Source organism: Chiloscyllium plagiosum, chromosome 5 (assembly GCF_004010195.1).
Source record: "Chiloscyllium plagiosum isolate BGI_BamShark_2017 chromosome 5, ASM401019v2, whole genome shotgun sequence".
In the NCBI taxonomy this organism is placed as follows: Eukaryota; Metazoa; Chordata; class Chondrichthyes; order Orectolobiformes; family Hemiscylliidae; genus Chiloscyllium; species Chiloscyllium plagiosum.
In genome coordinates this window covers 105,770,399-105,787,964 of record NC_057714.1, presented here as the reverse complement: position 1 = coordinate 105,787,964, position 17,566 = coordinate 105,770,399, and the positions used below count along the sequence as shown (strand labels likewise).

General features: G+C 42.6%; 1 protein-coding gene across 4 annotated transcripts in view; it reads left to right on the top strand.

Moving 5' to 3' along the window:
- The window catches only part of dpp6a (dipeptidyl-peptidase 6a), a 1,472,261-nt gene that overhangs the window by 309,109 nt on the left and 1,145,586 nt on the right, over window positions 1-17,566 (top strand). The window contains exon 1 of one of the 4 annotated variants that reach the window (XM_043690724.1): window positions 10,073-11,112. The exons of the other annotated variants lie outside the window; for them this stretch is intronic. Within the exon in view, the coding sequence (XP_043546659.1) occupies window positions 10,921-11,112 (192 nt within the window). The 5' untranslated portion in view covers window positions 10,073-10,920. Of the gene's footprint in view, window positions 1-10,072; window positions 11,113-17,566 lie in introns of those variants that run through there. 4 annotated transcript variants of the gene reach the window in all.

Sequence of the window (17,566 nt, the reverse complement as noted above, 5' to 3'; positions counted from 1 at the left end):
TTTTGTCGCCATACTATAGGAAGGATGTGGTGGCACTGGAACGGGTGCAGAGGAGGTTTACCATGGTGTTGCCTGGTATGGTAGGAAGATCGTATGAGGAAAGGCTTAGGCACTTGGGGCTGTTTTCATTGGAGGAAAGAAGTTTTAGGGGTGACTTGATAGAGGTGTGCAAGATGATTAGGGGTTTAGATAGGGTTGACCGTGAGAGCCTTTTTCCACGTATGGAGTCAGCTATTACGAGGGGGCATAGCTTTAAATTAAGGGGTGGTAGGTATAGGATAGATGTTAGGGGTAGGTTCTTTACTCAGTGAGTTGTGAGTTCATGGAATGCACTGCCAGTAGCAGTGGTGGACTCTCCCTCTTTATGGGCATTTAAGCGGGCATTGGATAGGCATATGGAGGATAGTGGGCTAGTGTAGGTTAGGTGGACTTGGATCGGTGCAACATCGAGGGCCAAAGGGCCTGTACTGCGCTGTATTGTTCTATGTTCTATGTTCTATGAAACTCAACTGGACTTGTCATATAAACTCAGTGGCTACAAGAGCAGGTCAGAAGCTAAGAATACTGTGGTTATTAACTCACCTGATGAGCCGCCAAAGCCTATCCACCATTTACGCAAGTCAGGAGTGGGATGGAATACTCCTCACTTCGCTGGATGGGTGAAGCTCCAACCATACTCAAATGGCTTGGCACATTCAGAACAAAACAACCCACTTGATTGGCACCACATCCACAAATATGCACTCCCTCCACCACTTACTCAATAGCAGCAGTGTGTATTATCTGAGAGATTCACTGCAGAAATTCACCAAAGATCCTTGGACAGCATCTTCCAAAGTCAGCTATTATGAGGGGGCATAGCTTTAAATTAAGGGGTGGTAGGTATAGGACAGGCACTTCCATCTTGAAGGACAAGGGCAGCAGATATATGGGAATGCCACCATCTTCAAGTTCCCCTCCAAGCCACTCCCCATCCTGACTTGGAAATGTATCACCATTCCTTCACTGTCGTTGGGTCAAAATCATGAAATTCTCTCCCTGACAACATTTTGGGTCAACCCACAGCAGGTGGACTGCAGCAATTCAAGAAGGCAGCTCACCACCACCTTATTAATGGCACCTAGGAACAGGCAACAAATGCTGGCCCACACACTAGTCCCACGAATGAATGAATTAAAAACACTGAAGCTGGTTGGGTTATGTATACAACCTTATTAGACACTCCTGTGTTAATGTCCCATGGTTGAAGTAATTGGTCTGCAACAATCACAAACCACCTTCCTTTGGACTATGTGTGACTCCAACCAGTGGAGTGTTTTGATTTGATTCCCACTGACTTCTCCTGAACATGTGAAATGGGAGAAAGAGAGGCCGTTTGGCCCCTCGAGCCTGCTCTCCATTTTAAAAAGGTGATGGCAGATTGGTTTGTGTTTTGAATACCATATTCCCCATCTACACCTGATAACCTTGGACTCCCGTGACTGTCAGGAATCTATTTACTGCAGCCATAACAATACCTAATGACCTCGTCTTCACAGCTTTCTGAGGCAATTTGTTCACAACTTTCCGAAACAAATAATTCCTGATTTCTGTACCAAATGTGTGAGTCCTTATCTTAAAACAATGTCCCTTAATAAGAGGAAGCATCCTTTTCATGTCCTTCTTTTCAAGATCATTCAGGATCAGGATTTACATAAAGTTGCCTTTCACTTTTCTAAACTCCAGTGGAACCAATACAAACAATCCTCATAAGGTAAGATTTGGAGGTGCCAACCACCTGATGAAGGAGCAGCACTTTGAAAGCTCGTGCTTCCAAATAAACCTGTTGGACTATAACTTGGTGCTGTGTGATTTTTAACCACATAAGACAACCCACTCGTTTCAGGTATCAATCCAGTAAACATCCTCAGAACCACCTCCACCACCATTCCCTTCCTTAAATAAAGAGACCAAAAGTTAATGTCAGTGTTACGCACAATTGGTCAAATGTTGTCGTGATGTCAAGGGCATCAATGTCGCCTCGTTTCTGGAATTCGGTCCGTGTACATGGTGGTTTCGAGCGTGTAATGGGGTCAGAAACTGAGTACAGGTACCTAAGCTGAGCACCAGCAAGCAAGTTATTGGCGAATAAATGCCGTTTGATAAAATGGTTAACAATACATTCCATAACTGTACTGATAATTGAGATTAAGTTGATAGGACAATAAATGGCCAGATTTGCTTTGTTTAGCAGTTCGTGGACAGAGCATAGCTGGGCAATTTTCCACATTGTTGGGTAGATGCAATTGTTGAAATTTTATGGATAGTTTAAGAACCCAACTCCATTATAGGTGAGACATTATCAGGTACCATAGTCATTGCTGTATCTGACATACTCAGTAATTAAGTAATGTTACATTGAGTGAATTAAATTGGCTGAAGAATAATGATTGTCAGAATCTTAGGAAATGTATCTTTTGGCATTTTTGCCTTAAGATGGTTGTAAACATTTCAGGTTTGTCTTTTGCACCCACCTGATGATCTCCACTACGACTGAGGATAGGAATGCTTATGGAGCCACCTCCTGGTCTTGTCTGTTGTTTCTGCTGCCATAAGTGACTGTAGAACTTTGATCTGATTCATTTGCTAAGGAGTTGCTTAGCTCTGTCTGTAGCGTGCTGTTTCTGCTGCTTATCATACCTATGATACGTGTTATAAATTCATCAGGTTGGGACTCATTTACCTAGTGCTTCTACTGGCATGTTTTTCCATACACCCCAGTGATTCTCTTGTTCACCAAGCTTGATTGAAAGGTTGAGTGGACCTTTGGTTTATAGATTATGGTGGAATGTAATTCTGTTGGTGATAGTCAACACGCACCTCTGCAGTTGTCTAATATTAAATTTCATGATCTAAGTGGATCATTCCTTTCAACGATCCATGCAGGCACAATGGGCTAAATGGCTTTCACTGTGCTGCATAATTATGTAGAAATTAACACAAGACATTCCATGCAACAACAATGTTATAATTTTAGCTGTTTCGATCTCAATTTGTTTCCAATTAGCTTCACAAAATGAGCTTTACCTGTCGTGTCGATTTTTGACATAAACATTAGCTGGATACTGTTCATTTAAAGATTAGCCAACTTTGCTAATGTACTTGCACCTCATAGTACCAAATAAAAGCTCACCAAGCAGGTGATAGAGGAGGAGAAAGACTGAGGAAAAGGCAATTGGAAAACAAAATGGGATTTCTTCATCATAAGTCCATTGGCATGATTCATGGATTTGTTGCTGCTCAAGATTGTGACACTCAGCAATCATTTCATAGAACCATAGAAGGTCTATACTGTGGAAACAGGCCATTTAGCCCAACAAGTCCAACACAATCCTCCGAAGAGTATCCCACCAAGATCCATTACCGTACCCTATTACTCTATATTTCCCCTGACTAATGCACCTGTCCTACACATCCCAGAAAACTATGGGAAATTTAGCTTGGCTAATTCACCTAACCTGCACATTTTTGGACTGTGGGAGGAAACCCAAGCAGACACGGGGAGCATGTGCAATCTCATTTGTTAGTATTCCTATGACACTTTAAGGAAAAATGAAGTTTGATCTTTATTATCAGTCACAGCTTTGATTGCGTTCGATATATGTCCTGAAAATTTCACAATGCAGCGGTTAACATACCAAGTTGCTATGAAATTTATTTTTCTGCTATTTCACAGTAGACATTAACCCTTTGACAATAAGTGAGTTATGACCTTCTAATGCAATGGACCTGATGAAAGCTTCTTTCATTATTATTGCAGTACATCATCAACTTCATAGTTTTCTATTATATGATTTTAAATCTCACCTTGACATTTGTTTATAATTTCTGAAAGGTAAAACCTCATTTCGAAGTAATGTCCTATATTTTAGCGTAATATTACAATTTGATTATTTAACCACAAAGTTGCAAAATAGCCTTTTCCTATTTTCCAATGTAAAGTGACTGGCTAGCTCAGCACGTGGTTAGCACTGCTGCTTCACAGTGTCAGAGACCGGGGTTCAATTCCCGCCTCAGGCGACTGACTGTGTGGAGTTTGCACATTCTTCCCATGTCTGCGTGGGTTTCCTCCGGGTGCTCCGGTTTCCTCCCACAGTCCAAAAATGTGCAGGTTAGGTGAATTGGCCAAGCTAAATTGCTCGTAGTGTTAGGTGAAGGAGTAAATATAGGGGAGTGGGTATGGGTGGGTTGTGCTTCGGGGTGTGGACTTGTTGGGCTGAAGGGCCTGTTTCCACACTGTAAGTAATCTAATGGTGTCAATACTCAGACAAGAAAGAAGCGCCTCACATTATTGCAGAAAACTGTGAACAGTACAAGATACAAATTATACAAAACAAGACATGAGAAAGGCAATATTTGGCCTATTAGAGGGATTGATGAATTTCATTCAGCGTTGCTTACAAATCTGGCAACATCATCCCAACTTGCTCAGCTGAGAGAATGTTTTAACAGCTCCTGCTCATATTTTATTCCATGCAAGTGAATTTAGGGGAGTTAACTGTCAACTGGCAATTCCTACATTACATGCTCAACATAGCATCTCCTTAGCATTTCCCACAAGATATGGCTGCGTTGCCAAGATGTTTTCTTTATTATTTCAAAGGAAATGGGATCAGGACAAAGCTGTCTGTTCACATTGTGTTAGTTGCTGACTGACTTTCTCAGTAATGATTATAGCATTCTTAATTCAACGTCATCAATTCCATAAAGAATCTGTGGTAATGAAATCATGCTATCCATTAAAAGATCTTCTATTACATTCAGATATGTCACATTGTTAAGAGAGGGTAGTATCTGAAGCATTGAAATCAGATTCTGTCAAAAAAATTGCCTTTAAAGCTCTGTTCATTGGGTGGCACGGTGGCTGAGTGGTTAGCACTGCTGCCTCACAGTGCTAGGGACCTTGGTCCTATTCCACCCTTGGTAACTGTCAGTGTCGAATTTGCACATTCTCCCCGTGTCTGCATGGGTTTCCTCTGGGTGCTTTGGTTTCTTCCCACAGTCCAAAAATGTGCAGCTTAAATGGACTGGCCATGCTAAATTGCCCATAGGGTCCAGGGTTATGTAAGGTAGTTGGATTAGCAATGGGAAATGCAGGGTTATAGGCTGGAGAGGTGGGTCTGGGTCGGATGTTGTTCAGATTGTTGGTGTGGACTCGATAGGCCAAATGGCATGCTTCCACACTGTAGGGGTTCGATTAATTGATTTTGAATTATTTTTGAAAGAATGAAGTTAATGAAAACACATTTCAGCATTCTCATAATCAAGAATGTATTGATCCCTGCCAGGTTTGAGGCATTGATCTCTGTATTGGCAATGTTGCCCAGTTACAATGCTCTATTATTCAAGATTTTTATTCTGAATTCTATATTCACTAAAGCATTTTTTTCTCAGTCTAAATGTCTCCACAGTTTCAGGTAACAATAGCTTTAAAGAACCATTTTTGCTACATTAGTGGTGCTGCAATTGTTTTCATGATAAAAATAACTAATCCCTGCTTTTCCTTCATGTTGCTTTTACAGCAGATCAATACTCAAAATAGCAGTGCGATTTGTGATTTAGTTATTTTGAAATCCAATTAACCTGTAGGTTGTCTCAATGTCTCTTAAATTACACTTTTGTTTTGTATTTCTAATTACTATTACAAACTGCAGTCAATATTGTCTATAAGAAAATACTGATTCTGTCTTTGTTAGTTCATAGCACGTCAACCTTATGCATGTTTAATTGTCAGCTCTCCAACTTAAACTTACAGCTGTTACTCTGATCCTTTTAGTGATCAAGGAGTCCTCAGTTTTGGAATGTGAATGTTTTGCAATGTATTCCCTGAGTTACATTATCTTACAGCATGTAAAATCTGGGGCCACAAGATCTGGGGTTAAAGTCACACATGTGTGTGTGTAGAAAATTAGACCGATTAGTTTCATTATAAATACTGATGTCTGAGGTGGTGAAGTGGCTCGATTGTTATCTACACACATAGGTTTATACTTTGGGATATGGATTGTAATCTCACCACAAAAGCTGATGGAATTTAAAATTCTACTCTTTCCCTTCTCTCAAAGAATTGTGAGTCTGTGAAATTCACTACACCAGAATGCAGTGGACACTGGATAAAATTAAGGTGGAGATAGTCAGATCTTTAATTAGTAATGGTTATTAAGAGTGGGCAGGAAAGTAGAGTTGAGACGGCGATAAGATCAGCAATGATTGTGTTGAATGAATCCCGAGAGGCATAGACAAGGTGAATATTCAAGGTCTTTTCCCTACGGTAGAGGAGTCTAAAACTAAAGGTTTAAGGTGAGAGGGGAAGATTTAAAAGGGACATGAGGGGCAACTTGTTGACATAGAGAGTGGTACATACGTTGAACGATGGGTCAAACGCAGTCAGTTTAAGAAACCTGGTGACCACGGTTGAGTTGGGCCACAAAGCCTATTTCCACGCTGCATGACTATTAATTGATGAACAGTAGAGCAGGTTTGAGGGGATAAATTGTCTACTCCTGCTCCTGAATCTTATGTTCATCTTTGCATAAATATTAAGGGCTCTTGGGGTCATTTGGTTTTGTCCCTATCTCTAAGTCAAAAATTCTGGGTCCAAGTTCCAGATTCCCACGAGGTGTGTCATCATGTATCCAACAGCATGAATGCAATTTATTTCCTATTCCTTCCCTCAGCATTTATGTTTTCATAATCCCAGGAGAACAACTAGAGATACAACAACTACCTGAGAAGCTGTTAAATGCTAGAGGTTTGAAATTGATATTGATTGGACAAGAGTATTGAAGCAAAAGGTAACTGATAGACTCCTGGCTATGTTTCCCTCTCAAGCTCAGTATATAAAAGAATGGTTAAAACTCTACCAATGCCTGAATCTGAGCTGGATAAATATCAAATTTCACAAAGTCACGATTGTCCAGTTGGCCCTTCGCTATAGAGAGATTAATATCTCAACCAGTCAAGTGTTGGGAAGCATAATATGAACATGTTCTTCGATCGCTTGCATGAAATTAACTCAAGTTGACTGGAACTGCTATACCTTAACCCGTGACCATGCAAAGTAGAAACTTCTTTGCAAAACTGCACATACCCAGATGTTTATTAATTGAGATATTTTTCAAGTGTTTCTGCAGGGAGATGGTGATGTAGTGGTATTGTCCTCGGATTCATTGCCTATGTTCTAGGGACATGGACTCGACTCTCATCATGGCAGAATGTGAAGTTTCAGATGATGAAAGTCTGGATTAGATGCCCTCCAATCTGTTGCTGTCCAAAACCCATCTGGTTCACTAAAATTCTTTGAGGATGGAAATCTGCCATCCTTGTCTGGCTTACATATGACTCCAGAGCAAAGTGGTTGAATTTGAACTGGTCCTGCAAGTAGTATTTAGGGCAATAAATACCGGGCCAGCCAATATTGCCACAAATAAATTTAATTTAAAAAGTCAAAACATTATCTGCAGTATTGTCCTGATTATTGACCCAACATACTCCTGGCTCCTTCAATCCCTAACTCAGGTACAGGCAGCCTCTCTGAGAAGCTGCCTCTTGCTGAAATACTTTGGCTATAATGCACAGTACAAAAGTCATTGGAAAGTGGTGCAACACATGAGCAAGTTTCTTGTGCTTTAAGGGTAGGATCAGCAAAAGTTATTTGTTGCATCAGGTCACATGTTTGTCAGTAGAACAGAAGGAAACTGATGCATTTGTTTGCTGCATGAACAACGGTTGAGATATATGCCAAGTGACTTAAATGTTTACCAACCAATTGTTTGGTTGACTAATGAGATTAAGTAACTGCAGTGATAAATTACATTTCCATTATTTAATCCTTTTTCTTGTGAATTAAAACAGGGGCAAGGAGTTGCTGGTATTCCTTGAGAGTTTAATCCAATCCAGTGTTCTTTGTATCATTCAGAAGTAAAATGAAGGAGAGACTTTCTTAGCTAACATGATTATGAAAATTTGCTATTGGCACCAAACCAGCAAGTGGATATTTTCTTTGCCTTGTTGTAAAATACCCAAGGCTAAGATTGATTTTAGATTCTAAGGATACCGTGAGATACAGGGACAAAGTGGTAATGGGGGCAGATTTGGAGCATAAGGGTGAAGTGAAATTTTTGTTTAAGTTCAGAAAGAGGGTCCTAAATTCTGTTTGGTAAAGGTGTCACCATAAGGAATGCGCCAGTTGACACCAAAACCTTTGTTTCATTAATAAAGATGTAATTCTTGGACATGTTCTTACCTGTTTGCAAAGGTCAGGTCTGTGTGTATGGACTATATGTAGCTTCAAGCAAGTGCAAGTCTAAGAGCATTTCTATGTGATGTGATAATGTCAATGGATTAACAATCAAGAACATCAGGCTAATGTTATGGGTCTGAATCCTGCCATGGCAGATGGTGAAATTTGATTTCAATAAAAGTCTGTAATAAAAAGTCTTAGCCAAATGGTTGTTTGTTATAAAATAAAATCTGGTTCTCTAATGCCCTTTAGGGAAGTTAAAATGCCAACATTGCCTGGTCTAGCATGGTACTCCCAATGGTTTATGAATACTTATTGCAAGTACATTATGTTCTTTAGTGTAATTTTTTAAAGAACCGATCCATGATATTTGGCATAATTCAATTGCTTGTATTTGAAACAAGCTAATTGAAGTTGATAGCTAGGAGTTTTTAAAATATGCACTCATGAATATAGCACAAGTATTGTACAGGCTGAAAATATCTACTATCCATTTTTGATATTTTCTTCCAGATATAGAAGTAAGTGAAATCATCATAGTCCCAGAAGACCATCCCTTATTAAATAGAGATGACTGGTGTTGAGTTTATCCAGAGGGTCACAGTACCTTTGGTGCACAGACGGTCACAGCACCCATTCCTGATGAAGGACTTATGCTGAAACATGGACTCTCCTATGCTGCCTGACCTGCTGTGCTTTTTCAGCACCACACTTTTCAGCTCTGATCTCCAGCATCTGCAGTCCTCACTTCCTCCTCCATGGTAGTCTCAGCTCATGCAAGCCAATTAGCGCAGTTGATTGGAAGACTGGCTTGCAGTACAGAAGTGACTCCAACAGCCCAGATTCACACTGTCTGAGGTGACCTCTATGATCCCACCCTTTACTTGAGATGAGGTGAGCCTCAGGTGAAACCCCACCAGTCATCTCTCTCTCCAATGGAGGGGTAAGATGATAGCGACTTTACCTTGTATGTTCTATGTACCCCAGACCCCAGGTGAGGTAAGGTGAGAAACTAAATCTCACAGGTCAAACAGAAACATTTCGCCATTGGTGATGAAAAGGCAATCCCACTCGTGAAATGCTGCTTTTGAAATAAATTCCTTTTCGGACAATGTTGCAACTTGCGGCATTGACCGGTCCTGCACACACTCTGTTTTAACCGGGCCGAGTGGCCGTGCAATTTCACGTTCCAGTTGTTATCATTATTCCTAAATGTTAAATCGAAGGGACTCAATTTAGCGAAATGTTCCTGTCAGCCCTAGGGGTGAGTGAGTGTTCCTTGCGCTGATGTCAGTGAACTTAGTCCCGGTATGTTGTCAAAAAAACCTCATAAGACCTTTTGGTAAGTAGTGGATATTTGGCTGTTGTTCAGGTCACTATTTATCACTCAACAAATGTCGCTTAAGAATAGAAACCTGTGAAAGTTTCCCAAATTGACTGTTGCACTTTATAGCACACATCGGGACCATACTTGCACTCTCCACTGACTGTAAAACACGTCGGGACTCGCTGCGGGCATGATCAGGCGCTAGATAAATGTAAACCTTTCCCCTCTGTTTGGGAGTATCTGCTTCCAGTGCGGGTTACCTGCATTCTCAAGTTGGGAATGAGGACAGTATTGTGTGTTCGTGCTGAGGTGGGGAAGCGCGGTGACAGGACAATGGCAATCTCTCTCTCTCTCTCTCTGTCGGCGGTACCTGCTTTGTCCAATATATCCACAGAGGGGTGCTGCAGCCTTAACACACCAAAAATTCAACACTCTCTCCTTCGCATCCGCTCAACGGGAGGGGGCGAGATGCTGAGCCGAACTGGGGAGGCAGTGCAAAACCCCTCGCCTTGTTGGTGGTGGTCCATCGCAGCTTTGTGGGGTTTTTTTTCCCCCTGAGGGGCACTGTAGCAGCTGAAACCGATTTCTCTTCATCTGCAAACACACACACACACGCACACCATACTCCCTGTCTGATTCACCCTGAACCCCCCATCTGCATCTGCTCCCCATCGCTGTGGGAGCCTGTCCGGCTGAGATTCTGCACCCCATTCCCCGAGTTTGGAACAGCTTGCGGGGAGGTCAGGAATAAATCGGGATTAAGTTGTTTTGGTGGATTCCTTCCTCGTCAGTTCCGGCTGTTTGTCCTTTCTGTGTGTGTGTGTGTGTGTGTTCACCATTGGGAGCGGTGGGTCAGGTGTAGCCTCTATCTGTGTGTGTGTGTGTCTGAGAGACAGAGGGGATATTGGAAACGCAGGGACAGGACTGTCGCTGATGTAGTGAGACTGGAACAGCCTCCAGCCCCTTCCCCCTCCGAGCAGAGGGAGAGCCAGGAAGGCAGCGTGTCCTGAATGCAGTATTCGCCCGGCTGAACCCCTCCTCCTGATGCCAGTGCAACCCAGGAGTGATCGCACCAGCTCTAAAGGAGATGTTCTAACTGCATGTCGATTCACAGCCGGCGGGGTTGTCGAGGACGCCTGATCCACCCCTTCTAGAGCGGATAGGCCTCTCCCTCCCTCACATCAGGACATATCTCTGTCTCCCTGTATTCCAGCCACCTCCCCCAAACCCCCCCTCACTCTCTCCCGGTGGACCCTGTACGACCGGCGTCTGCGCCGAAGTTCGTGCCGTAGTCTCCAGAGCTGACTTTGTGATGGCTTCGCTGTATCAGAGGATCACGGGGCAGATCAACACCTCCAGATCTTACCCAGCTCCCGCCGAGGCCAGTCACCTTCTCGGTGGCCAGTGCAATGATGAAGACAACGGAGGGAAAACTGCACGGTCCCTGGAAGACAACCGAGCCCGGTACCATTACCAGCACAGAGCTGACTGTGAGGACGATGATGTAAGATGATCATTACCTGTTCCTTATCTGTTTGGCTTCACGTACCGTGTGTGTGTATGGCTGATCAGTGTATGCACACCTGCGTGCGTATATGCATCTGTGTGTGTGGCTATGTCAGCATATGTACACCTGTGTGTATGTGTGACTGTGTCAGTGTATATATACACCTGTGTATGTGGCTGTGTGTGTATTTCCACTTGTGTGTGTGAATGACTATGTCAGTGTACCTGCACCTGTGTGAATGACTATGTCAGTGTACCTGCACCTGTGTGTATGGCTGTGTCAGTGCATTGGCACTTGTATGTGTGTGGCTGTGCCAGGATATATGTATACCCGTGTGTATGCACCTGCGTGTGACTGTCAGTATAAATGCACCTGTGTGTGTGGCTATGTCAGTGTAGATGCATCCATGTTTGTACTTGTGTGCATGTGCACCTCTGTGTATATGGCTATGTCAGTGTATCTGCACCTGTGTGTGTATATGCACCTTTGTGTGTGTGTGTATGGCTATGTTAGTGTGTATGCACCTGTGTGTGTGTGTGTACCTGTGTGTATGAACTTGTGTGTGTATGACTATGTCAGTGTGTATGCACCTGTGTGTGTACCTGTGTGTATGAACCTTTGTGTATAAGACTATGTCAGTGTGTATGCACCTATGTGTGTATGAACCTGTGCGTATATGACTATATCAGTGTGTGTGTACCTGTGTGTATGAACCTGTGTGTATATGACTATGTCAGTGTGTATGCACCTGTGTGTGTACCTGTGTGTATGAACCTGTGTGTATATGACTATGTCAGTGTGTATGCACCTGTGCGTATATGACTATATCAGTGTGTATGCACCTGTGTGTATGAACCTGTGCGTATATGACTATATCAGTGTGTATGCACCTGTGTGTGTATGAACCTGTGCGTATATGACTATATCAGTGTGTATGCACCTGTGTGTATGAACCTGTGCGTATATGGCTATGTCAGTGTATGTGCATCTGTGTGTATGCACCTGTGTGTACAGTATATGACTGTGTCAGTGTATACGCACCTGTGTATATGTCAGTATATGTACATGTGTGTTCGTCCCTCCTGTGCGCCTTTCTGTCTTTATCTGCTTCATTTGAACCTCTCGGGCCTCTTTCCCCCCAAATCGCTGTCTCGTTCAATCTCAGCAAGTTAACCAGGTGTCAAGTTGCTCTTAAGTTTTCTATTCAATGACAAACTGCGTGTTTTGTTCGCTCGGCGATATATTTATAGACGGTAGGATTACAATCCATGTTATGTTTCTGTTGTTGCAAAAGACAATCCTTCGTCCTGGCTGGAAGTGTGTATGCGGAGGGGTAGTGAGGGGACCCCTCCCGTACAAAGTAGAGCTCAGTTAGACATTTGAATGCAGTGGACGCCGGCCGCTGAGGATCTGTGGGAAAAAAATGATGCTTGGCTTCGCTGGAAGAAATCGGGAACCGTTTAAAAAGTTGTATTTACATATCACCTTGGCAACCCAGGCATCTTTAATAGTTCTGGCCTGATCCCTGATCAGTGCAGGAGTGAAAGCTCCTGGATTGATTTTCTGATTATTTTAGTGGCGTTAGTCTGTAAAATAGTTGGGAGGAATCGAGCCACCAGCCCGCTAGCGGCTGCTGCTGCCGATATTATTAGGGGTTTGAGCTGTTCCTGAAGGATGCGCGACAAATGCTATTTGCTGCTCGTTGTGTTGCTGTCGATGGGATCGTTAAGATGCAGGATTCGCTTTGGCTGGGTCCCTTCTAACCAAAACAAAAGGCATTTCACACAGAATCTATTCAGCTTTCTCTTAAATACTTTCTCGCACAGTAAACTGTATGATGGTCGAATGAACTCTGAACACGGGACAGATGCTTACAATCCCCCTGGCCTGGTGTTAAGTAACATTTACACCATCAAGAAGTTAATGTTTGTCCAGATCTTTCTCCCCCCTCGGAAAATAGGTCACACTATTTTATGGCAGCCTTTACATTTTATTTTTCTCCTCTGGATTTCTTTTGAAAAAAATCTATTTAACGAAAGCAGCCTGACTGAGATCTAAATTCGAGATTGAGAGTGAAGAGCAGAGATCTGCTGAGCTTGATATGGTCCATCAGTCGCTGTCTCAGCGGCGTTGGGTCTGGGGCGGGGGTGGGGGGTGGTTAATCGTGGCCTTTTAGACAACCGCTTGTTGGATCTTGACAAATAAGTTCATTACATTTTCTTTTCAGTGACGTCGCTGCACACGGCCGTGTTTCCATGAAATATTTAAGTTGCGTTCAGATGAATCTCTTGAAAGTGTGATCAATCATTCTGGGACAGCACATTGTTGGGAATGTTTGGATCCCCTTGGGCTCTCTCGTCTGTTACATTCTCGATTTTTTTTAAAAAAAGAGACTGGTCCCCGGGGTGTTGTCAGACGTCTGCCGAGCTTCTGTAACCTTTCCTGTTTCTGACATTCTGTAACCTTTCCTGTTTCTGACATTTTTTTTTAACTTTTCGAATCGGTGCTGCGTTCAGCTCAGGACTCAAGGTTAAATTGTGAGACCCCAGCATTGGGCAGGGGTAACATCTTTCGCGCGAAAGGATTGCAGTCTTGAAATCAGTTAGGTGTCTCTTTTTACCCCATTAGCAGCACTTGCTTTATAATCTTGTTTGAGTTGTTGTTTGGGCGGACTAAGGTTCATTTATACCGCCGGTACATTCAGAGGGAGCAGTTATTGACTGTACGTCAATCCCCCGGGGAAGCTGGTGGGAGCTGTTGACCTCGAACGCCTCTCTCAGTAACCAACACATATGCGAATGACAGGAACAGGGACAGAACTGACCGCGGTAAAACCAAAACAGCATTACCCTGCCAAGAACAACGAACAAAAGCCAAGTTTTTGTGCGAGAATCAGAGATTGCTGGAAAAGCTCATCAGGTCTAGCAGCATCTGTGGAGAGAAATCAGAGTTGGTGTTTCGACCCGACTCTGATTTCTCTCCGCAGATGCTGCCAGACCTGCTGAGCTCTTCAAGCAATCTCTGATTTTGTTTCTGGTTTACAGCATCCGCAATTTTTTATTCTTTTTTTATTAACTTTGTAATTTAGCCACTTTTACCAAGAGATTGGGAGGTTAAAACAGAGTTAAAATGTACTTTCATTTAGAATTTTGGGAGTACAGGCTTAAAGAATACAAGTGTAAGTTGAATAGTTCAGTCAGTGTGATTTGAAGTTTTCTTTGCAACTTCTGGTAATAGCAGATAAGGGCCGTTAGTGTCATGAGCAGTAGAGATGCTCGGAAGTAGGGGCTTTGATCAGTAAGTTTGCAGACAGTATGAAAATTGGTGTGGCAGTAAATGGTGAAGAAGATAGCCTTAGATTACTGGAGGATAGAGACCGGCTGGTCAGATGAGCTGATCAGTGTTCAATGGAATTCAATCCAATAAGTGAAACTTCTGGCACTTGGGCAGAACAAACAGGAGGAGGGAATACACGATGAACAGTTTCACCCTGGGACGGTCAGAGGGACCTTGGTGTGCATCAGGACAGCTGCATAGAGTGGTTAAGAAGACATATGGCATAGAATTTAAGAGCAGGGAGGTCATGGGGAATTGTGTACACGGTGGTTAGGCCGCAGCTAGAGTATTGTGTGCAGCTCAGGAATGCACATTACAGGAGGGATGTGACAGCGCTGGAGGGGATGCAGAGGAGATTTACCAGGATGTTGCCTAAGCTAGGGAGTTTCAGTTATGAAGAGAAGATTGGATAGATTGGAGTTGGTTTTTTTTAGAGACGAGGAGACTGAGAGGGGGGAATGATTGAGATCTGTAAAATTAGGAGGGACGCGGCTAAGGTAGACAGGAAAAAAACCTTTCCCCTTGATGGAGGGTTAAATGATGGCAAAGGGTGGGGGAGGGGTTGTTGTGCATAAATATAAGGGAAGGGCAGGAGGTTTAGAGAGGATGTGAGGGTTTGCTTTTCCACCTACAGGGTGGTGGGAGTCTGGAACTCAGTACCTGTAAGAGTGGAAGAGGCAGAAACTCTCTCAATATTAGTAAAGTATTTAGATGTGCACTTGCAATGCCAAAGGTTACAAGATATTTGAGGTTATGGGCCAAGTGCTGGAAAATGCAATGAGGATAGTTTGGTGGTTATTTTGACTAGCACAGGCACAAAGGACTATAGATCTCTATGATTACTGATGACACTAAGTAATCCTGGTCTTCGGATAGAAAGCTGCTGCAGTCTGGCTTCATCTTATTGGAACTCAATTCTCATTTAACAATTGCATTGTAATTCATTATTCAATCAGTGCGACCTGTAAAATATGGATAGCATACCATTTAAAGATTTTCCTACAGTTTCATTGTCTTGTTGACCAGTATCAGCTGTAGGCCATAGTCTAAACTGAAAAAAAAAGTATAATTGTAAATTGTAATGGTGGCTGCAAGTTAAATTAGCAAAGCTGCAGTTGTAATCAGGTACTGCCACTAGCTGCAGAGTCAATAATTACATCCGCTTTAGGACACGAATTAGTACAGCAAGTTGTATTTCTAGAACTGCTTTACTATTGTAACATACCCACAGTTACTTCACAAAAGACCTATGAACAAAATTTAATACTGATCACAAGGGAATACTGTTGTAAATGACAAAATGCTTGGTGAAACAGGTAGGATTTAGGAACCACCGCAAGTGACAAAAGCAGTGACAGAGCAGAGAGGAGATTTTAACAAGAGAATTCTAAACCTTAGGGCCTCAGCAGCTAAAGCTGAGATTGCCAAAGCTGAAACAATTAAAACGGAGGTAGCTCAAGGACAGAATTGTCAGAGGTAAACAAGCAGGAGGCTGGAAGAACACAGCAGGCCAGGCAGCATGGGGGGGTTGGAAGAACACAGCAAACCAAGCAGCATGGGGGGCTCGAAGAACACAGCAAGCCAGACAGCATCAGAAGGTGGAGAAGTCAGTGTTTTCGGTGTTTCAAGTTATACCTGAAATGTTGACTTTTCCACCTCCTGATGCTGCCTGGCTTGCTGTGCTCTTCCAGCCTCCTGCTTGTCTACCTTGGATTCCAACATCTGCAATTTTTTTGTCTCTAACTAACAATTATCAGAGAGCAGATATTTTGTAAAATTGTAGGGCTCGAGTAAGTTACAGGGATAAGGATGGTCAAGGGTAGGGAGGCATTTGAAAAAAAGGTGGGAATTACGCAATGGTGGTATCTCTTCACCAGATGTCAGTGTAGGTCAATGAGTAGGATTGAAGGGTGAACAGGACATGAAATGAGTTAGGACATGGAGTGCATTAGGATATGAGCAGCAGACGTTGAGATGACTTCAAGCATAAGAAGAGTAAAACATAGCAGTTGACTCAGATTGCATTGGAATAATCAAGGCTCATGGTGTCAAAGGCATGGCTGAGGTTTTCAGCAGAACATGAGCTGGTTCAAGGTAAGGTTAGGGAATCTTATTGAGGTGGAAATAATCAGCCTTAACTGATCATGGAGTCAAATATGACACCAACTTGGCCGATACAATTACCAGGGACAATGTTTGTAATTGGATAACACAGAAGCGTTCCAGGTCGTCCCTTGTGTTTGTATTTTGTTTTGAATTTGACATCTTCACTCTTTTGGCTGGTTGTCAGGGATGACAATGTTTCAGAATATGTATTCAGAATACCATCATGATTTATTTTAATTAAGAAGTCCCCTAAGAATAATGTTCAGGAATATACTTGATATGCTTGTGTCCAATTAAAATAATTCATGATAATTCATTTGCTTCATAAAGCCCAGTTAGACTTTCAAGGTCTGCTCAAATAAAGGACAGTTGGCTGTAATTTTGGAACACGGAATTCACATTTGAATAGAGAGACTCTACTCTAAACACTTCCAGAATGAATTAAAGTGCAGGCGAGATAATCAATTTGATGCAAGTTATATTATAAGTCATTGATACTTAGGCAGTTGATCACCTTTATTGGACACTAAGATTAAATTGCAGCTTGAACTCAGTCTCTCTGGCTGTTTGTTTAATTATAGGAACTATTCCAGGATATTTATTAAGTGTTAATTTGGTTGCTGTGCCACTGCCAGATGTCATCATGCTTCAAGAGCTTGGTGTCCAATGTGCTTCAAAACACTCTTGATGGTGACACATAAAATATTGCATGTATGTTTATGCTGGTTGTAACATTTCCTGGGAATCAACTATTATTTTATTTTTAAGTTACTATGTGTTAACAATATCATAGAATCCCAAAAGTGTGGAACCAGGCCATTTAGCCCATCAAGTCCACACTGACCTTGTAAAGAGCATCCTGCCCAGACCCACCCCACTCCAGCCTATAGCCCTGCATTTCCCTTGGCTAATCCACCTAGTCAGCACATCCCTGGACACTATGGGCAATTTAGCATGGCCAATCCAACTAACCTGCATGTGTTTGGATTGTGGGAAAAAAACCTGAGCA